This window comes from Cyprinus carpio, chromosome B6 (genome assembly GCF_018340385.1).
Source record: "Cyprinus carpio isolate SPL01 chromosome B6, ASM1834038v1, whole genome shotgun sequence".
NCBI lineage: Eukaryota > Metazoa > Chordata > Actinopteri > Cypriniformes > Cyprinidae > Cyprinus > Cyprinus carpio.
Genome location: NC_056602.1, coordinates 22472000 through 22494381, shown reverse-complemented (window position 1 = coordinate 22494381; position 22382 = coordinate 22472000). Strand labels below are relative to the sequence as shown.

At 35.2% G+C, this 22382-nt stretch overlaps 2 protein-coding genes across 2 annotated transcripts in view; both read left to right on the top strand.

Moving 5' to 3' along the window:
- The first annotated feature begins 12 nt into the window (after positions 1 to 12).
- On the top strand, positions 13 to 15979 carry fancd2 (FA complementation group D2). The gene is made up of 44 exons (XM_042726317.1): positions 13 to 173; positions 380 to 501; positions 596 to 730; positions 910 to 977; positions 1068 to 1177; positions 1295 to 1352; positions 1770 to 1822; positions 1921 to 1999; positions 2171 to 2295; positions 2485 to 2572; positions 2946 to 3050; positions 3189 to 3289; positions 3446 to 3557; positions 3661 to 3696; positions 3807 to 3953; positions 4061 to 4195; positions 4314 to 4445; positions 4646 to 4753; positions 4871 to 4980; positions 5081 to 5135; positions 5379 to 5498; positions 5773 to 5846; positions 5992 to 6138; positions 6857 to 6957; positions 7184 to 7299; positions 7545 to 7653; positions 8174 to 8275; positions 8361 to 8458; positions 8676 to 8843; positions 8921 to 9037; positions 9638 to 9766; positions 9863 to 9981; positions 10069 to 10179; positions 10268 to 10401; positions 10483 to 10582; positions 12996 to 13118; positions 13277 to 13370; positions 13480 to 13551; positions 13646 to 13684; positions 13766 to 13840; positions 13946 to 14020; positions 14140 to 14286; positions 14665 to 14745; positions 15677 to 15979. The coding sequence occupies exons 2-44, from the start codon at positions 438 to 440 to the stop codon at positions 15740 to 15742; spliced, it is 4338 nt and encodes a 1445-aa protein (XP_042582251.1). The 5' UTR covers positions 13 to 173; positions 380 to 437; the 3' UTR covers positions 15743 to 15979.
- A 285-nt stretch (positions 15980 to 16264) lies between these two features.
- The window catches only part of LOC109069280 (testis-expressed protein 264-like), a 62308-nt gene continuing 56190 nt past the window's right edge, over positions 16265 to 22382 (top strand). The window contains exon 1 of the mRNA XM_042726318.1: positions 16265 to 16803. Within this exon, the coding sequence (XP_042582252.1) occupies positions 16546 to 16803 (258 nt within the window). The 5' untranslated portion in view covers positions 16265 to 16545. The remainder of the gene's footprint in view (positions 16804 to 22382) is intronic.

The window sequence follows — 22382 nt, the reverse complement described above, 5'->3', positions numbered from 1 at the left end:
CGGTCCCTAGATTTTACGAAACACTCTGGCGCGGGAAGCTTTGTGACTGACTGTTTTTTTAGCCTGTTGAAGAAAACACGTTTTATGCTCACATCTAAATTTAATCAGCATTTATTAGTATCACATCAAAATTACAAACGTTTAAGATCAGCATCGCGGGGAGTAGCGTTAAGGTAAACACTTCTGACCACATTTTGTCTCAAATATGGTCATTTCGTCGAGTTAGTCGAATATGTAATTTAGCTCTTGCCAGCATGAATAGATTGTTTACCATCTTCAGAGAATGGATTCTGGGATTGTTTGAACCAGGATTGTCATTATTGAACTGTCAGTTGTGTACACAGTTTTCTGAAATAGCTGCTTGTTGTAACCCCAACAGGTCATATCCGTTATTTATCATTTCCATCGGATCGGATCTGATCTGAGTTATCGTAAAGATGATGCGTAAAAAGAAGCGCTCATCCATCACAGTCGATGACGATTCCACGCTTGACGTTCCTAGTAAGTTCCGGATGACGTCAAGTCTAAAATAAATTTGGAATGAAATTAAAAATATTTATTTTTGGACTTTATTAATGTCTCTCCATTCGCACAGAATCAAAAAAGACCAAGAGCAGTGGACGACCAACGAAGTCTTCAGTACAGGACTCGTACCCGGACTCAGTTTTTGTTCAGTTTCTGAAGGAATCTGGTGTCACTTTGACAGCTGGCAGTACAGCTAATGAAATTGGTAAGACAATGAATGAGAAAGTATGTATTGTGTACAATAAAGGTGAAATCACAATGCATACATGCATGTTCATATCAACTAACACATTGTTTGTACACATATAACTAACACATTTTTTAAATGAATGAATGAATACATTATTAATTCATTATTATTATTATTTATTTATTTTTTTACAGCTGTAGATCAAGTAATATTTCAAAAGCGGCTCCAGCAGCAGCTACGAAAGCATCCCAGATTCCCCAATGTGAGAAACAGCTCATTATTATACTACTTTTTTTTATTATTATTTCAATGAAAAAGCTTACTTTACATATATTTAAATGGCTGTTTATAGATAATTCAGGAGTTTATATCTGCACTGGAAACATACATTGAAGACCCAGAGAGATTCAGAAACTGCCTGCTGCCTTGCGTGCCATCATCCACTTCACAGCAGGATGCCAAGTAATGCACTGATTCTTGTTTTTCCATCTGAAACTAAAAGAATTCATCAGAATGTTTTATGCAATTGTTTTGTTACTCAGTTTTTCTAATTGTTACTTATTTTCCCTCTAATATCAGTTCTGGCTCCTATCAGGAAAGTCTTGTACGCCTGTTGCTTGGAATAGAGATGCTACAGGTAAATATTTGCTCATTTTACATCTTAAAATACAAAACAAGAGAAAATTATTTTCCTTTTCCTACACTAAGACTGGACTGAATATATTAATTTTTCATTCGTTATTATTTTATTATATAATAATTATATATTATATATTTTACTATTTACCCATTTTTATTTTTTTATATAAAAAAAAAAAATCCTTATCCATTATCCAATGATTAGATGGAAAAAGTCATGAAAATTAATTGGTCAAAAAAATAAATAAAAAAAGTAGGATACTTTTAGGTTTTTAATGTAGCCTTTTTACATGTTCTGTTGAAATAATTAACTACAGCTATTAATTACTAACATTTATTTTATTTAAAATATTTGGGGGAATATTTTTTAGGGAATATAAGTAACATATATATATTTTCCTTTTCCTGCATTTAGACCCAGGTCATAAACACTTTGTTTGAAAAGCTTCCAGAATTCATGTTTGAGGGGTAAATGTCTTTTTGATGACTTTTTATACACATCACTTTAATTACAGACACAGTCCTGTAACATTCCTTATCACTGATGGCATTGTGCTCTGTTACAGTGTGAGTGAGGACGGCCTCAATGTTCCCCGTCTCATAATAAACCAGTTGAAGTGGCTGGACCGAATTGTAGATGGCAAGGTACACAGTCCAATGATACTGTCTGTGTGAGAAGCCTACGTGATGAAACTGTCCCAGTGAACATCAAAATTGCTGAGAATTCCTTTGTAGCAGACATAAATGTTTGTCAAAGCCAAATTATGGCATTGCCGTGACCAATGTCTGACTGATGTAACTGCTGTGTATGTGTAGGATTTGAGCAGTAAGCTGATGCAGATGGTGTCTGTGGCTCCGGTGGAGATCCAGCGGGACATTATTACCAGCCTGCCTGAAATCCTGGAGGATTCCCAGCATGGAGATATTGCCAAAGAGCTAAAGTACGTCAGCAGTAGCTGAGCCTGTTCTTTTTTTGTGCCATTTTCCAATGCATGGGATTAAAGTTGTGTTGTTTTGACCTATGTTTGGTTTAGTAATTATGGCTGGCTGTGATGGTAATGTTGAGGTGCTTATTATCATTGTGTATGTTGTTTAAGTGAGTCTGTGTTTGCGTCTGCTCCCTTGTGCAGTGCTTTACTTCAGCAAAACACTCAACTCCCTGTGCCTATACTGGATGCTTTATCCAGTTTGAATCTGAGCTCAGCATTACTGTCCGAGGTACTTCTAAACATGCAAATATCTTCCCTAAAAAGTATTGGTCCCAGTGTTATTGCTTTAAATAATTGTTTAAAAAAAAAGGTTAGGTTTTATGTTTCATGTATTTAAAAAAGAAGTATGTCATGCTGCATTTATTTAATCAATAATAGAGTAAAACAGGAATATTTTTAAATATCATTGCAATTTAAATTAACATTCATGTTTTATAATGTAATTTATTCCTGTGATGGCAAAGCTTTTTGGCACAAAGTATTTAAGTTAATATATATATTATATATATGTTTATGTAAAAGTCACTTTCTTTGCTGAATAAAAGGATTAATTTATTTAGCCTTTCAGAGTGTAATGTATACTGTGTCTTTCTCTCTATCAGGTGCGTGATGTAGTTATGGGAACTCTCTCTGCTGTGCAGTTAGAGGATCTTCCTGTTATTGTCAAGTTCATCTTACACTCCATCTCTGCATCTGATGCTAATGAGGTCAGGCCTCTAAACTGACCTTTGTTTATTACCTTTAGTTTATGTTTTGTTCATAAAAATGTTTTTATTCTGGTAGACAATTTTAAATGAATTTCCTGTAGAGCCGTAGTTATGCTCATGTCCTTTCATGCTCCTCAGGTGGTGTGTGACCTGCGTAAAAAGCTGGAGTTGGAGCAATGTGTTTTGCCAGCAGTGTTGCAGGCTTCCCAGAGTCGTATGAAAAGCAAAGCCATGTCAGGGTAAGAATTTTTCCTGCTTTTTTTGTTTCATTTACTTACTCTCATCTGTCCCTCCCAAACCAATATGACAGTCTTTATTCCCTGGAAGACAAATAAGAAGTTGTAAATATATCTGGTTCTGCTTGTCTTGTTCTTGATTTTATTATCACTGCTCAGGTCCTCCAGGGTCCCATCATGCAACAATGGTCAGGACAGTGTGGCTTTGGTTTTGGAGGTCATAAAGTCAGCTATCCGATTTCAGAAGACCATCTCAGAGGCTTGGCTAAAAGTGAGTTCATATAATCATGATAGCTTTTTTTGTTTTACTTTCTGGTACAATATTTCCATGCAACTGAAGTTATTTAATTACTGTTCAAATGTTTGTATTTCAGGCAATTGAGAATGTTGATGAGTCAGACGACCATAAGGTTTGATTGACTTCTATCAAAATATTTTTATTTGATTACTATTAGATTGACACATTTCATACCTGAACATCCAAAATGCAAGAATTAACGTAACTTGTTGTGTCTCTCAGGTGGTTGACCTGTTGGTGCTGTTCATCCTTCACTCCACTAATGCAAACCACAGCCGGCGTGGGGCAGAGAGAGTGCTCAGGGTCAAAGTTCGCAAGGGTCTGATTCAGGAAAACCTCTTGCAGAAGACCTTTAAGGGTCATGCTCAGGTCTGCTTTCATTCACATGCTCATGACCAAGAAACAGCCCTAATTATGCTTCCTGAAGTGTTGGCTTTCCTTGTACATATCAAGTATGGTGTAAATGTTTCATACAGGTGATGCGGGGTTATTTCCCATCAATTCTGGCTCTAGCTCAGGGACTCTTGCGTTCTCCAGACTGCTGTGTGGTGTCTTTCGGAGGTCACATGTACAAACAGGCCTTCACTGCCTTTGACTCCTACTGTCAGCAGGTAAGAAAAGAAATACCTCTTAATACCAGTTCACAACAAACACACTGCAGATTTATGGGCCCTAACATTCATTTAAAGACCTGCACTGATGTCCAGTACATGTGTGTGTGTTATGTAGGAGGTGGTGGGCTCTCTGGTCACACACGCATGCAGTGGTGTGAGTGGAGAAGTGGATGTGGCTCTTGAGCTGCTCTGTGAGCTGGTATCTCAGAAGCCTGCAGAAATGAGCCAGTTCACTGTTTTTGTGAAGGTACAAACCTGCTTATATAGAGAAGGAAATTGGTTTTCTGAGTCACTTCTTTTCATTAAGTCAGATTGACTCGAATCAGTCTGAATCAAAAAAAAATTATTTTGTTTATTTAAACAATTTTGAATGAATTGTTTGGGTCTTTTCTAGTACATAATGATATTTAACCAGTTTGCTGTTGTGAATTGTGTGTATTCTGGCAGGGTATTCTGGACTACATGGACAACCTGACCTCACAGCAGATCAGACGACTCTTCCACCTGCTCAGCTGCCTGGCATTTGGACAGGAGCAACACGGAGGACACATACAGGTGAGAAACACACTGCATCTTAAAGGTATAGTTGTCATTTTTTTTTTTTTTTTCAGTTAATGGGATAGCTGATCCAAAAATGAAAATTCTGTCAAATCTCTGTATGTCCTTCACCAGGATGACATGCACATCGTCATCCGTAAGCAGCTGTCCAGCACGGTGCCCAAATACAAGCGTATTGGTATTATTGGTGCAGTCATGATGGTGGGCAGTATGGGGGCCTGCAGGTACTCTCTTTGCTGGTGTTTTACAGTTTTTTTTGCTTATACACCTTGTGTATAAGGTTGTGATCTTTGGTCTTTACTCTTTTTGATCTTGTTTATGTAGAAATAAACCTGATGGCTCTCAGGGTGGCACACTTCCCAAAGAGACACACAGACAGGTGAGTGGTTGAGTGTGCACAGTACCCTTCAAAAAATTGTTGAGATTTTTGAAAGAAGTCTCTTATGCTCACCAAGGCTGCATTTATTTGATCAAATATACAGTAAAAAGCAGCAATATATTTCTTGCTATATATTTATTTGAAATTAAAAGTTTTGTAAGATTATAAATGTGCCTACTTTCACTCCTTACTTGTCGCTGACTCATGTACCACGTAAGGTTTTGAGTGTTGCTGTGTCTGTAGGTGATGGCTCTGTTGGAGCTGGTACGCTCATGCAGTGAGAGTTCCCCTGAAGCTGCTGCTCTCTATTACGATGAGCTGGCCAACCTGCTGCAGACCTGCAAACTGGACCCTCTAGTTCAGGTGTGTGTGGGTTATTGACTGTAAATAGCCCCTTAAAACAGCCTTCGTGTCCTCCTCTTTGATTTATAAGAAATTTAATTTTTTCTCCAAATGAGTTTGAAATGACGATGCGAGTGAGTAAATGCTAACAGAATCGTATTTTAATGGGTGAACTATCTCTTTAATTGAGTTATAGACAAAATGTAATATATTTCAGATGGATCTCTACATGACTAAAAGGTTTGTGTATTATATTAGTATAATAAACTCTCTTTTATGGCTATATCATTCTTAGGCATGGATCGGGAAGAGTGTGCTGGAGGATTTTCAGGAGGACTTTGTTGTAGACCTTGGACCAGATTTATCAGGGTGACTGACACATTCAGAGCTCATAAAGAGTAGTATAATCATTACGACCTACTTTTTTGTTATCAAATCAAAGCAGTTGGCTGTTTCATTTATTTGTTTCAATTCCAGACTTTCTCATGACCCCTCATGTGTGTGTATCTCTCAGCCCGTTTGTGTTTCCTGCCTCTGTGATGCATAATTTGGATGAGGATGAGAGTCAAGGGGGAATCGCCATCAATCTGCTGCCACTTATGACTCAAGACCAGCAGCTCAAAACAGACACAACCCAACCAGCTGGAGTCAAGAAAGAGAGGTCATTAATGAATACTCCATGCTGGACTCATTTTAACACTTCTGTTACTGTAGACTGTAATACAAGATGCTTTTTATGTACCATAAATGATGGTCCTTGATAAAGGATCTGCAGGGGGTTTGTGAGTTGATGAAAAGCTAATAAGAAATTAAATATTAAGAATGTTGCATGTAAATAAGTAATATTTAAAATAGAAATTAAACACTTTGACTATCAGTTCCTTTGTTTACTTGCATGTCATTTGATTATTAACCAAAATACAACTTGTGAAGGTGCAAATGTTTAAAAAATATTCTAAAAATTACTGATATAATAAGGGGGTACTACAAGCAAACGTTTTAGGTCAGAGGGCTTTAGCTGACAAAAATATTTGGGAATTCCCGATATGGATAATTGCAATGGACCAATATGGGTTTTAGTAGCCGATACTGATATTTTAATATATAGTATATAGCTTCATCATATGTGATGTATGCAAAATTGCTGAAATTAAACAAACAGTTATTTTCTGCAATATTTCCTGAAAATTCACCTATAATATAATAAAATATGCACTTCACAATTCGGACTTTAATTATTTGGACAAGCAGGCACTGTTATTTGTCGATGCCTGTGATCTGCATTTTTATTTATTTTATCAAGGCTGTTGTTAAAAAAGTATTGTCAGTAGTTGAATCCCTGCAGTGTTACAATCTGAACGATTCTCTTATTCTCTCAGGCGCGTGTCTCCTTTGTGTCTGTCCTCATTTTTCCGCCTGCTGAGGTTGTGTGAGGAGGTGCAGCACCAGGGGGATCTGGAGGAGATTGATGCTCTACTAGGTCAGATACTGTACACCTGGATTTTTTATTTTTTTTCATCATAATTTTGTCTGGACTGTGTTTTGTCTTGTTCGCTGTGAAAAAGAAAATGTAATAGATGCCTCTCTTTTAATTAATGCCTTTTGATTGTGAATAAACTGTAAGATTACTTATATCAAGGTTATAAGAGGCATCAGAGGTAAAAAAAAAAAAAAAAACATGTTTGGAGAGATTTGTGCTGTTATAGGCTGTCCTTTGATTCTGACTGATATGGAGGTGGTGGAGAAGGTGGAGAGTCTGTCTAAGGCTGAGAGAGAGTTCCTCTGTTCTCTGCTCTTTTACACCATCAACTGGTTCAGAGAGGTAAGTACAGCATAGTACTAAATTCACAATGACTTTAAGGTGACTTTACAGTCATCACTGATCAGTTCTGATATGACTATTTGGCCTTTTTAAAGTATTTACTTTAGTTGTAAATTAATAGTTCATCCAAAAATGAGAAGTGTGTGTTCAGTTTATTATTTGGAACTACTGATTGGAATTGTGTTTTTGATGTTATATAATATATTTTGATATGTAAAGTATGCATGTCTGTTTTATGAATGTAGACGGTGAATGCTTTTTGCAAGCAGAATGATCCTGAGATGAAAATGAAGGTTGTAACTCGTATTCAGAATATCACTTATCTTCAGAGTTTACTGCAGACATGCTTAGCAGGTACCAGAAAGACAGATTATCTTCTTCCCCAGTGTGTGTGTGTAAATATATATATATATATATATATATATATATATATATATATATATATATATATATATATTTACAGGAACGAGATTTACAGGAACGAGCATATTTTTTTTTTTTTTTTTTTTTTTTTTATTTTTTTGTATATGTATATATATGTATATGTGTGTATATATAAGATATATATTATATATGTGTGTGTGTGTGTATATATATATATATATATATATATATATATATATATGTGTTGTATATATATATATATATATATATATATATATATATGTGTGTGTGTATATATATATATATGTGTGTGTGTGTATATATATGTACATATATAAAATGTACTTGTTACATTTATTAATTTGTATTTTATTTTATTGTATTTTAAAAGTATTTCTTTTTTTTTACATTTTGTTTATTAAATTTGAAAATTAATTAAATTTCCTATATTTATTTTCACTGCAAAGTTAACATTGTTTTAATATGTTAGCTACTCCAGGCTACACTCCTCCTCAGGCTAACTTTGATGGAGAGAGTGCTGAAGGGATGATACCCTCTTCTTCAAGTGCTCTGCCAAAGAAAGGAAAGAAGGGTAAGTCTGCTGGAGAAATCAGCAAACTGGATTGTGCTGTAGATAGGGTCAGTCTTTCACTGTTTGTGTGTGTGTGGGTGTGTAGAGTCATCTGGGAGGAAGAGGAAGGCTTCAGCGAGTAAGAACTCCTCAGGAGACAAATCACAGCTGGAGGGGGCCGCAGAGGCAGAGGATTCCCAGCAGGTAAAGACCGTGTTTATTTCATGCCCATTGGTTAACAGACATTTGTATAAACATCTGGTAAAGTGGACTGTAGCACCATATTGTTTGAGATGAAGAATAAATGGACAATATGGTACCCTTTTTTGTATATTTTACTTCAATACATTAAGATTTTATGGTGTCAGCTGGATTTTAATTTAAAGCTCTTACAACAACTGACAATTGTTTGTTGTGGCAGGATCTTCCAGAGAAAGAGAACGAGAAGGAGAAAGAAAAGGATGCCAAATCAGGAGTCAGTCTGTCCTCGTACTGGCCGTTCTTCAGAGAGCTTGATGTTGAAGTTCTGAGCGTGCTTCAGTGTGGCCTTCTGTCCCGGACACTGTTGGACACTGAGCTACATAGTAAGGTAAAACGAGTCTGTTTGCTGGTCAGTTCTCAATAAAAGTACATACTTTAATTAAATGAGTGCTGTTTTGTGTGTAGTTAAGGGAGGAAGTGCAGCTGGGCCCTGCAGAGTTGCTTTTCCTGCTGGAGGACATGTGGCGTAAACTGGACTTCAGTTTGGCTTCTGCACCAGCCAAAAAGGCTCCATTTCTTAAAGTATTATAACACACACATTACTAAACCTGTTTTACCCAGTCAAACTTGTTATTTGACAATGCTGAAGCAACATTCTAAACTACTGCTCAGATATTATTTTATCGAAATAATAATAATAAAAAAAAAAAACTAAAATGATTCATTTTAATTAACATTGTTAAATGTAATCTTTAGCAAATCACAAAATATTCATTTTTATGCTTTACACTGAAATGATGCCGAAATTCACCAAAGTTTGACATTATTATAATGTAATAGTACAAGATTAATTGTAATCTTTAGCAAATTGTACTGTAAATTCACTTAATTTTGGCATCATTATAATTTAATAGTTTAATAATGGGTAAATGAAATCTGTATTTTGCTTTTATTAAGTGCTTTTTGATGGCTTAATAATGTACAATATAAAAAGGAATATTTTTAGGAATACATTAAAGTGTTATTAAAATAAATGAATATTTTTAAATATAAAATTTAATGAATGTTTGGTGATAGCAAAAGTAATCTAAATGTAAAATAGGCATAAATGAATTACAAAACATCTCCAATATCAGCTGACAACCAATATGGTACTGAAATGTTTTCTGTGGTGTCTCTCTGAGTAAGACGGACAGAGCAGTTGGCTTTGCTCACTTGCAGCAGAAAAATGCCAAAGAGATCGCCACCTACTGCATCGAGCTGCTGCCCACACTTTGCACACACCTGGAGAACTGCCATAATCACTTTCAGGTGCACATGTGTTTCCATTTATAGCCTTGTGTGCATTAGTGCTGGCTGGCATGTTTGGTTTTATTGCGTCCTCGTTATTTATTTGTCCTCACACAGACTCTGCTGTCTGAGCATCAGGGTGTTGTTGATGCTCCTGGTGTGGATGTGAAGGAACAGCAGCTCATGTGTTCAGCCTATCAGCTCCTACTGCAAGTGCTACATACTACGTTCAGCTGGTGAGCACGAAATAGTTAGTCGTTAGTTGACTTTCCTGACAACTACAAAACGTTCTTACCATCTTCAATCACCTGCTGTTCATTCAGGGCTGGGTTTTCTGGTCCAGAGCATCGTGCTCTACTGAAGAGCGCTCTGGGTGTCCTGGCCGGCCGACTGAAGGAGGACGAGACCGATTTGACCCTGGATCAGCTCAGCAGGTGGGAGCGTCAGTGCACATTCTTCTTACTTGCTGTTTGTGGACAATATGCGATGTAACCATCTCTACATGGTGTTTTATATTATCAGGCACGCTTTTGAGTACCTGCAGAACTTCCGAAGCACAGTGCCCAGTCTGAACACTGCCTTGTGTCTGATTCAGCTGCTCATTGTGCTGTCCCAGTACGGAGGATTAAACCACAGGACCTACAGAGAACAGATCAGTGCGTTTCCAGTACTGTATGCTGTATAATAATGGTTGCTCTCTGTAATACATTAATTTTGAGTGCTATCATTTTCCCCAGCAACCCTGACGAAGCGTTTCCTCTGTCAGGAGTGGGTTACAGCGAGTGGAGAGAAAGAGCGAGGAAACAAATACAATGATGCTCTTCAAACTCTACTCAGGTATGTTGTGAGTTACACACAATAATGCTTAAGTTCCCATTCAGGTCCAGGAGTCATTGAGGCGGTGTTTTTATTGTTAACGAAAATGACTAAAAATCATTTTCGGTGATTAAAATATGCTGAATTAAGAGTAAATCAAAGCTTAAAACTTAATTAAAATTGTGTAGAAACATAAAACAAAAATATAAAAATGACAAAAGCATAAAAACTAAATTAAAAGTAAAACCAAAAATATCACAGGGACCGTGTTTCAGTTCTGTAATAGTTAGGGATGTGGCGAGATCCGATTTGTCCCGCGAGATCCGGCTGGTCTCGCAAGAACGTGATGATATCCTCGCAAAATAATTTGCAGTTTACATTAGAGCTGCACAATTAATCGTTTAAAGATCGCGATCTCAATTCAAACACACACGCAATCTTATTCCTGAAAGACAACGATTCAGAGTGTCAGTGGAGCGTGAGAAGCACGTTTTGTCACTGCCCATGTTAATGAATCATTAATGCTGCTTCTGATCCAGAAAGATCAACACAAAAAGTCTTTTCAACCACACATCATTATTTCTGTGTTACAGACATTTAATTAACATAAGTACTGGGATAAAAGTTTATAGTTTGGGTATAAACTAGGGGTGTGACGAGATCCGATGTGTCTGTGCATGTTCTGCCTGTCTCTGTTAATGAATGGCACAGACATGCGCGGTTTACGTACACACACACACACACACACACATATGTAAGCGCGTGTGATGCTCGCAGTGATTTCAGCGTCTGCCATATCACTAAATGAGGATGTAAACACATGAACAACATTTCCAGAACTTCATGAACATTTTACCATTTGATTTGAGCAAAACTAGCATCATATCACATACACAGAACTGTAAAGGTATTCACAGCAACCAAAAATAAAAGTCTGATTTTAAATAACAACAATAGAATGTACACACATTATTTTAAAGGAATAATCACACAACATTTCTTCGATGTTTTAATTTTAATAGTAAACCCCGTTTGCCAAAAAAAAGTTTGCTTAATTTTCAATAATTAAATGATAAATTATGAAATTTATGTTTTATGTCTTCATTTGATAACCAGAAAAATGTAAATACACAACACAGAATTTCAGATGGGAAAAAAATTCCTAAGGCTACTTTAAGAAAAAATAAAATGAATAAATTAAGTTGTGTTATGCATTCAAATAGTTTGATAGTAGAATGCTAGACATGCTAAAACACAGAATTTAGTAACCATAAAAAAATCTAAATAATATGGTGATAAAAATTAAACATTTCATAGGGCCCTAAACATGTATTTTTTGTTAAACTTTTAATAAACTGATGTGAAAATGTATATACTATTAAAAAGGAGTTGAGAAAAATTTAAAGGAAAAAAAACTTCTATTTTTTATTTAAGTAGAAATCAGTTTACTAAATAATAAACTTGACTGACTGCTACTTTAAAGGGATATTATTTGTGGTGTTTATTATTTATTTTTATGTATACTATTTAATTTTGTGCATTTACTTGCCTGTCAGTTGAGTTTGTGGCAAAACCTTTTGCAGTGTTTACTATTAAAATAGATGTTTAATTTCATAAAGTACAATTTGATTTCAAAATGCACTTACATTTTTTTTTTTTCATTTTGTGTTTTACAGTTGAATAAAAGACAATTTTTCCCTATATATTTCACCATTGAGGATTTCTTTAAAAACGTCTGAAAATCTCGTCTTGTCTCGTTCTCGTGAACCCAGTTTCGTGTCTCGTCTCGTCTCGTGGGATAAGTGTCTTGTCACACCCCTAGTAATAGTATATAAATAATATTAAAATAACACTGAATTGAGGCGATTATGGGTATTAAGACCCATGGATACGAGATTCTGTTAGATAGAGGAGAGAGAAAAAAGTTAATAAAATGATTTATATGCTTCACGAGTCTCGTTACATCCATTAATCCTCACTTGATGTTAAAAATAGTTGAATTCCTGCATTATACACAGACGGAATTAAATAAATGAAATATTCATACTGATCTTCCAACTCTAATATAATTATTATTATAATAATATATTCTTTTACTAATTGAAATATTAAAGATTTATGACATGTATAACATCACATAAATATTTAATGTTTAGTGAGAAAATCACCTGGAAAGCCTGTTCTCAGTTTTGCTGAAAATTATACAAAATCTTAATCATATCAAAGCAAATCACATTTTATGATTGTTGTACTCTCTATTTGATTAAAAACAAATCTTACCCACTCTGAACTTGTAAACAGGATGGACCTATCCAAAATATGCCCTAATTAATATACTCAAACAAGAATAAAATAACTTGAACTAAAATGCCATGCTTTAATATTATTGTTCATATCTGAGGATGTTTAAATCAATGTGTTTTTCCCGCTGTAGTATTTATCTGGAGCACACTGATGATGTTCTGAAGGCGGTGGAGGAAATAGCAGGTGAAGGGGTTCCAGAGCTGTTGAATGCTGCTAAAGATGCTAACTCGCGCAGCTGGCCAACACTCAACAGGTACAGCAGGCTGCCATATCAAATGAATAATTACATATACATGAGGTATTAATACCAAAATATTTGACAACTCAGCGCTGCATTTGACCAATCAGAATCAGGTATTCCACAGAGCTGTGTAATAAATGCAGATATCTGTGCTTTGCTTAACACTGTAGGCAGACGTTCCTGGTGTACTACAAGAGCATGATGGCAGTGCTGGAGAGAGCTGTGCGCAAGATTCCTCCCAGCAAACAGACGGATAATCAAGAGGTGTGTGTTTGTTTGCTGTGTGGCTGTAGATATTATTTCATTATTATTTGGGTACCAACAGGAAGTGTAAGGAAAGTGTGTCTCAAGTTTATGCCCTAAATCTATTCAGGTGCAGAGCGAGAAGCTCTTAACATGGAATCTGGCTGTGCGTGACTTCCACATCCTCATAAACCTGGTCAAGGTACAGAGGCCTTCACATCTTTCCTGTTCTCCCAGTGTGCACATCACATTTATGGCTCTGTAAACAGCATGTTCTTCTGTTTTCTATGGCACAGATGTTTGACAGCAGACCTGTACTCACTGTGTGTTTAAAGGTGAGAAGCATTTGCACACATGAAGGTATGTTTATGAAGATAATGTCATTCAACACTTGTTTTCTCTTTGTTTTTGATCAGTATGGTCGTCTTTTTCTGGAGTCCTTCCTCAAACTTGGAATGCCTCTGCTCGATTACAGCTTTAAAAAACACAAGGTATTTCTGTCTCATTCATCAAAATGTATGTGTAACGTTGCATCTTGAGCTAAATTTGTCTGTTTAGTAACATGAGCTTTTAATCATTGCACGGGATCTTCTCAGGAGGATGTTCAGAGTTTGCTGAAGACCTTCCAGCTCAGTACTAGACAACTCCACCACATGTGTGGCCACTCAAAGGTGAATTACAGCATCTGCAGTGCATGGTGGACTGTGGAGCAAGAGTGGGATTGAAGAAATAAATGTAGCTTATTGATGTTAAAATGAATTTGTGATGCTCATTGTTTTACGGTTCACAGATTAGGCAAGATACAGGGCTGACCAATCACGTTCCAGCCTTGAAGAAAAACCTGGAGCAGTTTGTGTATCGTGTGAAAGCCATGCTCACTCTTAACCATTGCCAGGAGGCCTTCTGGCTGGGGAACCTGAAGAACAGAGACTTAAAGGTGAGATGAAAAAATGTGGCAAAGCCACATCCCTAAAAAAAAAAATCCACTTTAAGGATGCACTACTTCAGTAGTTTTACTTGCCCTGGTGACATTGTCACTTTTTTTTTTTTTTTTTTTTGCTGCATATTTTTAAATTGTCAGAAGAAAGTTCATTTTTATTATATTATAGATATTATATATTTTATTATATTATAGTTTGTTTCACAAGTTTTTACAGTTTTAGATATTTACTTATTATTACTTTTTATTGAGGTTTATAATATAATAATATCTGTAAATTATACAGCTATAACATAAGTCTATAAGGGGCACAGTGTAACATTTATTGATAATCCAGTGATGCTAAATGTTTTTTGTTTTTTTTTTGCTTTACAGGGTGAAGAGATTCTCTCACAAAGGTCACAGGCAGTTGATGAAGCGGAAGAAGAGTCTTCTCAGCTGCAGAGTGAAGAGGAGGTATAATGACTGACTGACTGCATTATCCTGCATAATGCACGGACATATAGTCTGATCAAATGTTAGCATGTTGCTAAATTGATTTTCTTAATTCGTTATTACTAAAAGTTTACTTTTCTTATTGAAAAGTTTGGGATTGTTTTTATATGTATTAAGAAAGAAGTCTCTTATGCTCAGCAAGGCTGCATTAATGAAAAATACAGTAAAAACTGTAATGTTGCCAAATATTATTATAATTTGAAATAACATTTTTAGATATTTTAAAATGTTATTTATTCCTGCAGTGGTAAAACTGAATATTCAGCCGCCATTACTTCAGACTCCAGTGTCACATGATCTTTCAGAAAGCATTCTAATATGCTGATTGAGTACTTAGGAAACATTTATTATTATCAGAGCTTAATATATTTTTGTGGACAAAATATTAAGAACAGCATATATTTAAAATAGGAATCTTTTACTGTCAGTTTTTATCAGTTTAATTATTATTATTATTATTTTTATTTATTTTTTTCAGTTTAGTTTATGGGATTTGGGTAATATTAGCTGTAAAAGCATGTATGGATGTGCACTTTGAAAATCTTCCAGAAATATCTGAATACCATATGAATACCTTGGCATTACAACATACTATGATTTCCCATTTAATATGCATTATACAGTGGCCTCACAGATCAGTTCAATTACGTTTGATTAGTTGTATTACTTTTCATATTTAAACTCATTTCTCATATCACATTAACATAGTCATCACCTACTCAGCAGCAGTATTTTGTTATCATGCAGTATCATGTAAATATACAGCATGGTTATAATTGCCTTTAATCGCCTGTAATGAACTCTGCTTTGCTTGTTTTGGGAGTTTCATTTCCTCATGAGATTTTTTATGAGAGATTTTGAGATGTATTTAATTGAGTCTGTTTTAAAACAGGAGAGCGACTCTGATGAGAGGAACAATGGACAGGAAGAAGCGGAGGAATCAGATGAATCAGACTGAAATAAAGCAAATATTGTTATATATTAGTACATGATCAGTACACTATTGTTATTATTACATCAAATTAGTTTTGGGATTTGTTATCTCATATTAAATGGAAAAGATTTTGATTAAAGCTGTTGTGCAATGTTCAGTTAACTATAATCAAGTGGTTTTCTTGAACAGCTCTAATTGTATTTGCATGTTTTAAAATGCTAATTGTTCATTTGTTTTCATATTCAATACAAATATAAATGTAATAATAAATTTGTCAATTGCTTAATTTTATGCATGTTCTTGTCCAATATTTGACTGTATGACAGAAATGCTGACAATTGCACATCATGTAATTGACATTATTAAACCTTAATTGGAAAACAATAACAACAAAAAACCTTAAAAAAAAAAAAAAAAAAAAAAAAAACATTTGACAGCGCCGAGAATCACTGAATCAGTTTCAGAATCGAGCTGTTCGAAAGAACCGATTCGCAGAAATGAGTCAGACTTTCCTCATTATTTAGTTGGCTCGTTTCAGGCCGACCCTCTGAATCACAGTCACATGGTGCATCCAGGAAGCAATGTGTACAGTGTTTCTGTGCAGAGGAGGATAAACAAACGCTCAGCTGTGTCAATAACAAAACTAAAAGACGGGTGTAAACTGACCTGCAGTACAGCATAGATACTGTAAATATAACATTTGCAGAGCGACACGGATGCTGTTCGGAAAGCGGAAGGATTGGTTTTGTGTGTGCCATCACAGCAACTAACAACTATTCATACACATTGAGCGTTTTTGTGCTTGATTTTCTGACAGCCGGGCAAAAATGTCTGACTTTGTCATTTTACTGCTGATTCTGTTTTTGGTTATTTGTCTCATCTTAACTCTGGTGGGCTTCGTTTTTTACACCGGGCTTTTCTCGGAAGTCGTGATTCGGACTGGATCGCCTCCGGTGAAAAACATCACGATTGCATATAAGTTCAGAAAAGGATCGTACAAGGCCAGCGGAGCCGCTTTCACGGAGAGCTGCAGTATCGGACCGAAGTTGTCGTCTATCGGTGTGTTTTACGATGACCCCAATCAGGTCAGCAACTCAGTTTTTTCTGATTCAGTGATTCTTAATGCAACTTCACCTGCCGTTGTTTTCAAAACAGCATTTCCACTTTAAATTCGAAATGATTAGTAGAACGTTCCTAACACAAATAACCATTTAAATGGCTTTTTTTTCTATTTATTAGATTTCCCCCCCCGAAATGATGAGGTCACGTTATCACTCACAACCCCTAAATCCACCTGTCATAAAACCATAACTCTGTCCCAGAACTTAAGAATTGGTGAGAAGTTTGGCTGTTATTCTATACTATGGTACAGTGATGATAACAGATGGTAAAACCATGGTGTTTTACCATGCTGCTGAATGATTAATGTTGCACCAAGTTTCAAAAATTACCACAGTACTAACATGGTGCTTTTAGTATAATAAATTAAGGGTTATTGTTACAGGTGCAATTGTTACTTTGCAAAAAGCACAGAAGCACAGACTCATGAGAATCATGCCTCAAACATTATTATAATCATATTTTAAATTTATGATTCATCTGGGTTTTAAGACTGACTCACTGAGGTGTTTCCTTTAAATAACTTCAAGGCCACAATGTAAAGCAAAGTCTGCTCTAACCCTAATTCCTAAGTCAATATTATGTTTCATGTCTATTATTTTACAGTGCTATTTAGTGTATCGAAATAATAAATTAGTATAACATGCTGTGCAAGGATCCAGAGGTGAACATGGAGCTCATGGAGGAACAACTTGGTATAATATGAAAAGATTTAAGATGCTCTTCATGCATGCACACCTCTGAAAAGAGAATGGATTGAATTTGGCCTGCTCGGCAGAAAGAGAAAGAACTATATGCAAAATATGTCAGATTTCTCAGCAAATAAATGAATATTTCAACCAGAACAGGTTATGCTAGTAGACTCCCTGGATGGCTGTCATTAACATTTCTGCACTGATCTAGGGCTGTACAGTCACTGCAGCAGTTATGCAGTCATAGTTCATCCATATTATGAGGCTGGACACTGGAACGTTGAGTGCTGTGGTAACTGTTCTGTTTTATTTTGTGCAGCTTGGTAGTCATTGCCAAATGGAATTGCTGGCTTGCAAAGTAAGGACTGGGAGTGTCTCTTTAGTCCCTTATATTTAACCATACCAGTGTAGTGTGTATTTGTTTTTTTTGTTTTGTTTTTTTAGTATAACTTGTGAAATGGAACAGGTGGGGTTATTGCATAATACCTTGCTGGTGAGGGCTGCATTAACATTCACCTGATTTTCTTCTGTTCTGTATGCACATTCGTTTTGAATTGTGACCTGGGATTTGTCTCCTGAATGGTAAACTGGGACAAAAACAAAAGATTGGGTTTGAAAGTACCTTGGTAAATTCCATGGTTTTCATCGTACATCAAAAGTGCAGAACAAATCTGGATTTATAAAGGCAGAAACTGACACAAAAATGTTCTTATGCATGCACCAAGTGATACCAGTAATTAAAATAATACAGTAATAAAAGAAAAAAAGTGCAGTTCTACACACATCTTTAGAATTGAGGCCCTTGGAGAGTAGCTGTTATGGTAGTGGAAGCACTAGGGTTTGAAGTCCCTGTTTGAAAACCAGGTGGATTTTGAGTTCAGGTTATACACCAAGTTATCAAGAGTCTTTGGGATAGACTTTTTTCTATGGTTATTATGTAAAGTACATGGCAAGTTGAACATGGCAACAAATAGTTTTTCCTTAGGTTTTTTTTAGCATGTGTGACCAGGATCCCCGTTAAATTCCTACCTCCTTGTACCATAAAATTGATTGTTTTGGCCGACATTCATTGGTTGGTTGCATTGGTGGACAGATTCTGTTCAGTGCCTGATTAGCAGAGCTGGGTAGTAACTGAATACATGTAATCTGGATTAAGTAGTCAGATTCCAAAAATTAAGTACTTGTAATTAGGTTATATAACATTTTTATTTCAACATTGAATCATCTATTGGTTAACGCATTCATTTTTATTTGAATTATTTAGTGAGATTTTAAGGTAATAAGTTAAGTAACACGTTTGCATGTTCATGGTTCTCTGATCTTGTTTAATGGTCACATGACATGCAGCTAAACAAATAAAATATGTAATCTTTTTTATTTTTTAGTGTTGTTATTTTAAAATGATTTTAATTTGACATTTTTTTCATTAATTATTGGATAATTAGATAAATTAGTTCAAATGTAATGTAAAAGTAACAAAACAGTGGCTTATAGATTTGATTCTGTTACCTAAAATGTGTAATGTAATGGATTACTAACTACAATTTTTGTCATGTAATTTGAAATCAGAAGAAGAAGAAGATATTTTGAAGATTGCTGGTTGGCAACCACCAACTGTTTGACTACCAGCAATCTTCAAAATATCTTCTATGTTCAGCATAAGAAAGCAACTCATATAGGTTTGGAACGACATGAGGGTGAGTAAATGATGACAGAATTTAAATTTTTGGGTGAACTATCCCTTTAAGGATGGCATGAAATAAAAATTTATTTTCTTACCATCTCCTGCAAGCTCTATCCAATCAACAGTCAATGCAAAAAAAACAAGTCCTCACCCAACATTTTTCTTTTTTTTTGTAATAATCTGTTTCGCTCAGATGTACGTCACAGTACATAAGAAAAGATCTGTTGCTACCCACTTTTGTGTATGAGTTGCCTAACTAGTTTAGACCTTATTGGACTGACAGTTGAGTGCATATGTCATGCATCTTAGAATAGAAAAAGGAAAATATGAAACATTTCAGTCACATAGCCTACTTCTGCATTCAACACAGGACCAATTGAAACCATATGGTGACGCGACTCAGACAAAATGTGAGTAATGTGGGTAAAAATAAAGACATAAAAAGTGAATGCCAGGCTGGCAGTGGAGTTTTCAGACTGTATTCATGGCCATGAAATTGGCTGAAGTGAGTTATATTTCACCATGAACACCATGATATTATTATGTACACTCAAGACAAACCAGCTTACTTCGGTGGAAAAAAATATATATATATTATTATTATTAAGTTCCATGCTATTACTCATCTGGTACTTGAATTCTGCCACTGTACTTTTTTTTTATTTTAACTGGAAAAAGAGACGTGACATGAAATTATACATTAAATTATATGTTCCCTTTCCGGAAAGCTAAATTAAAGGGTTAGTTCGCCCAAAATGAAAATTCTGTCATCATTTACTCGCCCTTAAGTTGTTCTGAACCATATAATTTTCTTTCTTCCAAAAAGCACAAAAAGAGAAATTTAGTAGAATGTCTGAGCTGTTCTCTTTCATACAATCAAAGTAGATGGGGACCAGGGGCTGTCAAGCTACAAAAGGACAAAAAAAATGTATCCTGTATCTGTGTTCTGAGAAATGAAGTAAGTTCTGTGTCTTTTAAAAGATGTGATGGTAATTAAATGATGATAGAATTGTAATTACATTTTTTTGGTGAACTATCTGGATGTTTGCGCTGCTGAAACAGTAAGCAGATGCAAAGTAAAGGGTGTTTCCTCATTTCTGCATAAACTGCCACATTAGCTTACTTGGCTTAAAGCTGATCCCTTCAATGAAAATTGTCAAAAACATTTTTTTTAAATCAGGCCAGTAGATCCCTAAACACTAGATGGCACTCATGGTCCAGGGTAAAGAACATAACTTGTAGTAGAACTGGTCCAATTCAAGCCTACAGGTTGAATGTCAGGGATGTTCAGATTCTGTGATACCAGCATTGGACACTGGGATGCTTACACCACACTTAAAAATGTATGAATGCAATTGTTTTAGATAATAATAATAATTATCATAATAATGTACCTTTAACTGTTGATTACAGTAGCTCGACAGGATACTCATAGACACTTATACCACACTTAAAAATGTATGAATTTAATTGTTTTAGGTAAAAATATTGTCTTTATTATTATTTATAACAATAATTGTTACTCCACATAGTTGAGTACATTTACAACAAACCTGAATAGCATCAATGACATTATTACATAAAAGATATATAGTTGTTGTTATAATCTAAAACAATGGCAATAATAATAATAATAGGTTGTTATAAATTTTGCTTTTTCTTATTCATATTTTAATAAAAATCTGAAATGTTTTGTTTAAAATTTGTGCCTGTCTTTAGTGTTTTTTTAAGTTATTATTTTATGCAATGACTACTTTTTAAATAACTTTGGAGCCATGTATATATAAATATAACTGATCATTTAATCTAGTACCTTAATTTTAAGGTTATTATTCTGGTACCATTCATGTAGTTGGTGATTTTGTTCTTAGCAACATTCCTCCTCAAAGCCAGATAAAGGTCTGTGATGCTGCTCTACAGTCCTCTGGCTGCTCTCACAGCTGTGTAACGCAGTCATGTGCGAGGGTGACATCAGAGGGGATCCGCTGTGTTTATTGTCTTTGAATTGAGATGGTGACAGGGTTGGGGTTTTTGATTGGCGTTCTCACCTTTTAGTGTCCAGCCACTGTCTCCCCTAAAGCCAATTAGCTTCAGATCTGACTATGATCGGTTGTTAGCACTCACTGAGGTCGCTGTCCAATTTTAATTGGCATAATGCTCGGCGCTTATTAGCATGCTCAGCTCTCCGGTGGGAGGCAGGGGTTGATATGGTCTGTTTTAGAAGGTCAGCTACCAGCAGAGCCAGTGTTTGAGCTTGACAGCGTAAAATAGAGGAATTTACACTTTGTAGAGGGAGATGGCTTTTGAAAAATACTGAGAATGACTCTACCTGCTTGCTTATTAGTGGCAATGGAAAACCATTGCGGCATTTAAATCAGCATTTAAATGACACGTCTTGGTGGTTGATATTCTAGGTGCCAACACAGTTTATAATTACAGGACAAACTGTATTTTCAGTTGAGTTATTTAAAATAGCTGTTTTGTATTTGAATTTATTTTAAAGGGTAATTTATTCCTGTGAATTTTCAGCAGCCATCTTTCAAAAATCATTATAATACGTTGGTTTGGTGCTCAAGATTTTATTATTACTATTATTATTATTATCAGTGTTAAAATTGTTGTGCTGCTTAATATTTTGTGGAAACCATGATACATCTTTTTCAGTATTTTCTGATTAACACAAAATTTAAAAGAACAACTTCATATTGAAATAAGATATTGGACTTTTTGTAACAATGTAAAAGTCACTTTTGATCAATTTAATGCATCCTTTCCTTTCTGAATAAAAGTATACATTGTTTTGTTTTTTTTAAAATAACCTTTTGGTACTGAATGAAAAAACAGTTTCTTTTTCATACCAATACTAGTGTATGCAACATTTTTGACAGGCTTTTTATGACACTGTTGATCAATCTGTCTGCTTGAAAATCCCATTTTGCAGCAATAAAAATAAAGTGAGATTAGCAGACTGAGAGCTGTATCTTATTAGATAAACAGATGTGGAGAAAATTGGCCTTTGAGTATATTTTGCAGTTGAACTTTTTTTTTAATATAAGTTACAATGAGTTATGACAATACTCAGCCTATCACAAAATGTTTAAAATCACAGTAATATCATATCTTGTGATTCCCACTTCTAGTACTGAAAGAGCAAATGTGGCCAGTTTTC

Excerpts from the sequence above, each read along its gene's own strand:
- fancd2 (XM_042726317.1), top strand. The coding sequence starts at position 438 with ATGATGCGTAAAAAGAAGCGCTCATCCATCACAGTCGATGACGATTCC. Across the intron at positions 6,958-7,183 it reads GGAGATTGATGCTCTACTAG|GCTGTCCTTTGATTCTGACT; the intron begins GTCAGATACTGT and ends GTGCTGTTATAG. Across the intron at positions 13,552-13,645 it reads TCCTCATAAACCTGGTCAAG|ATGTTTGACAGCAGACCTGT; the intron begins GTACAGAGGCCT and ends TCTATGGCACAG.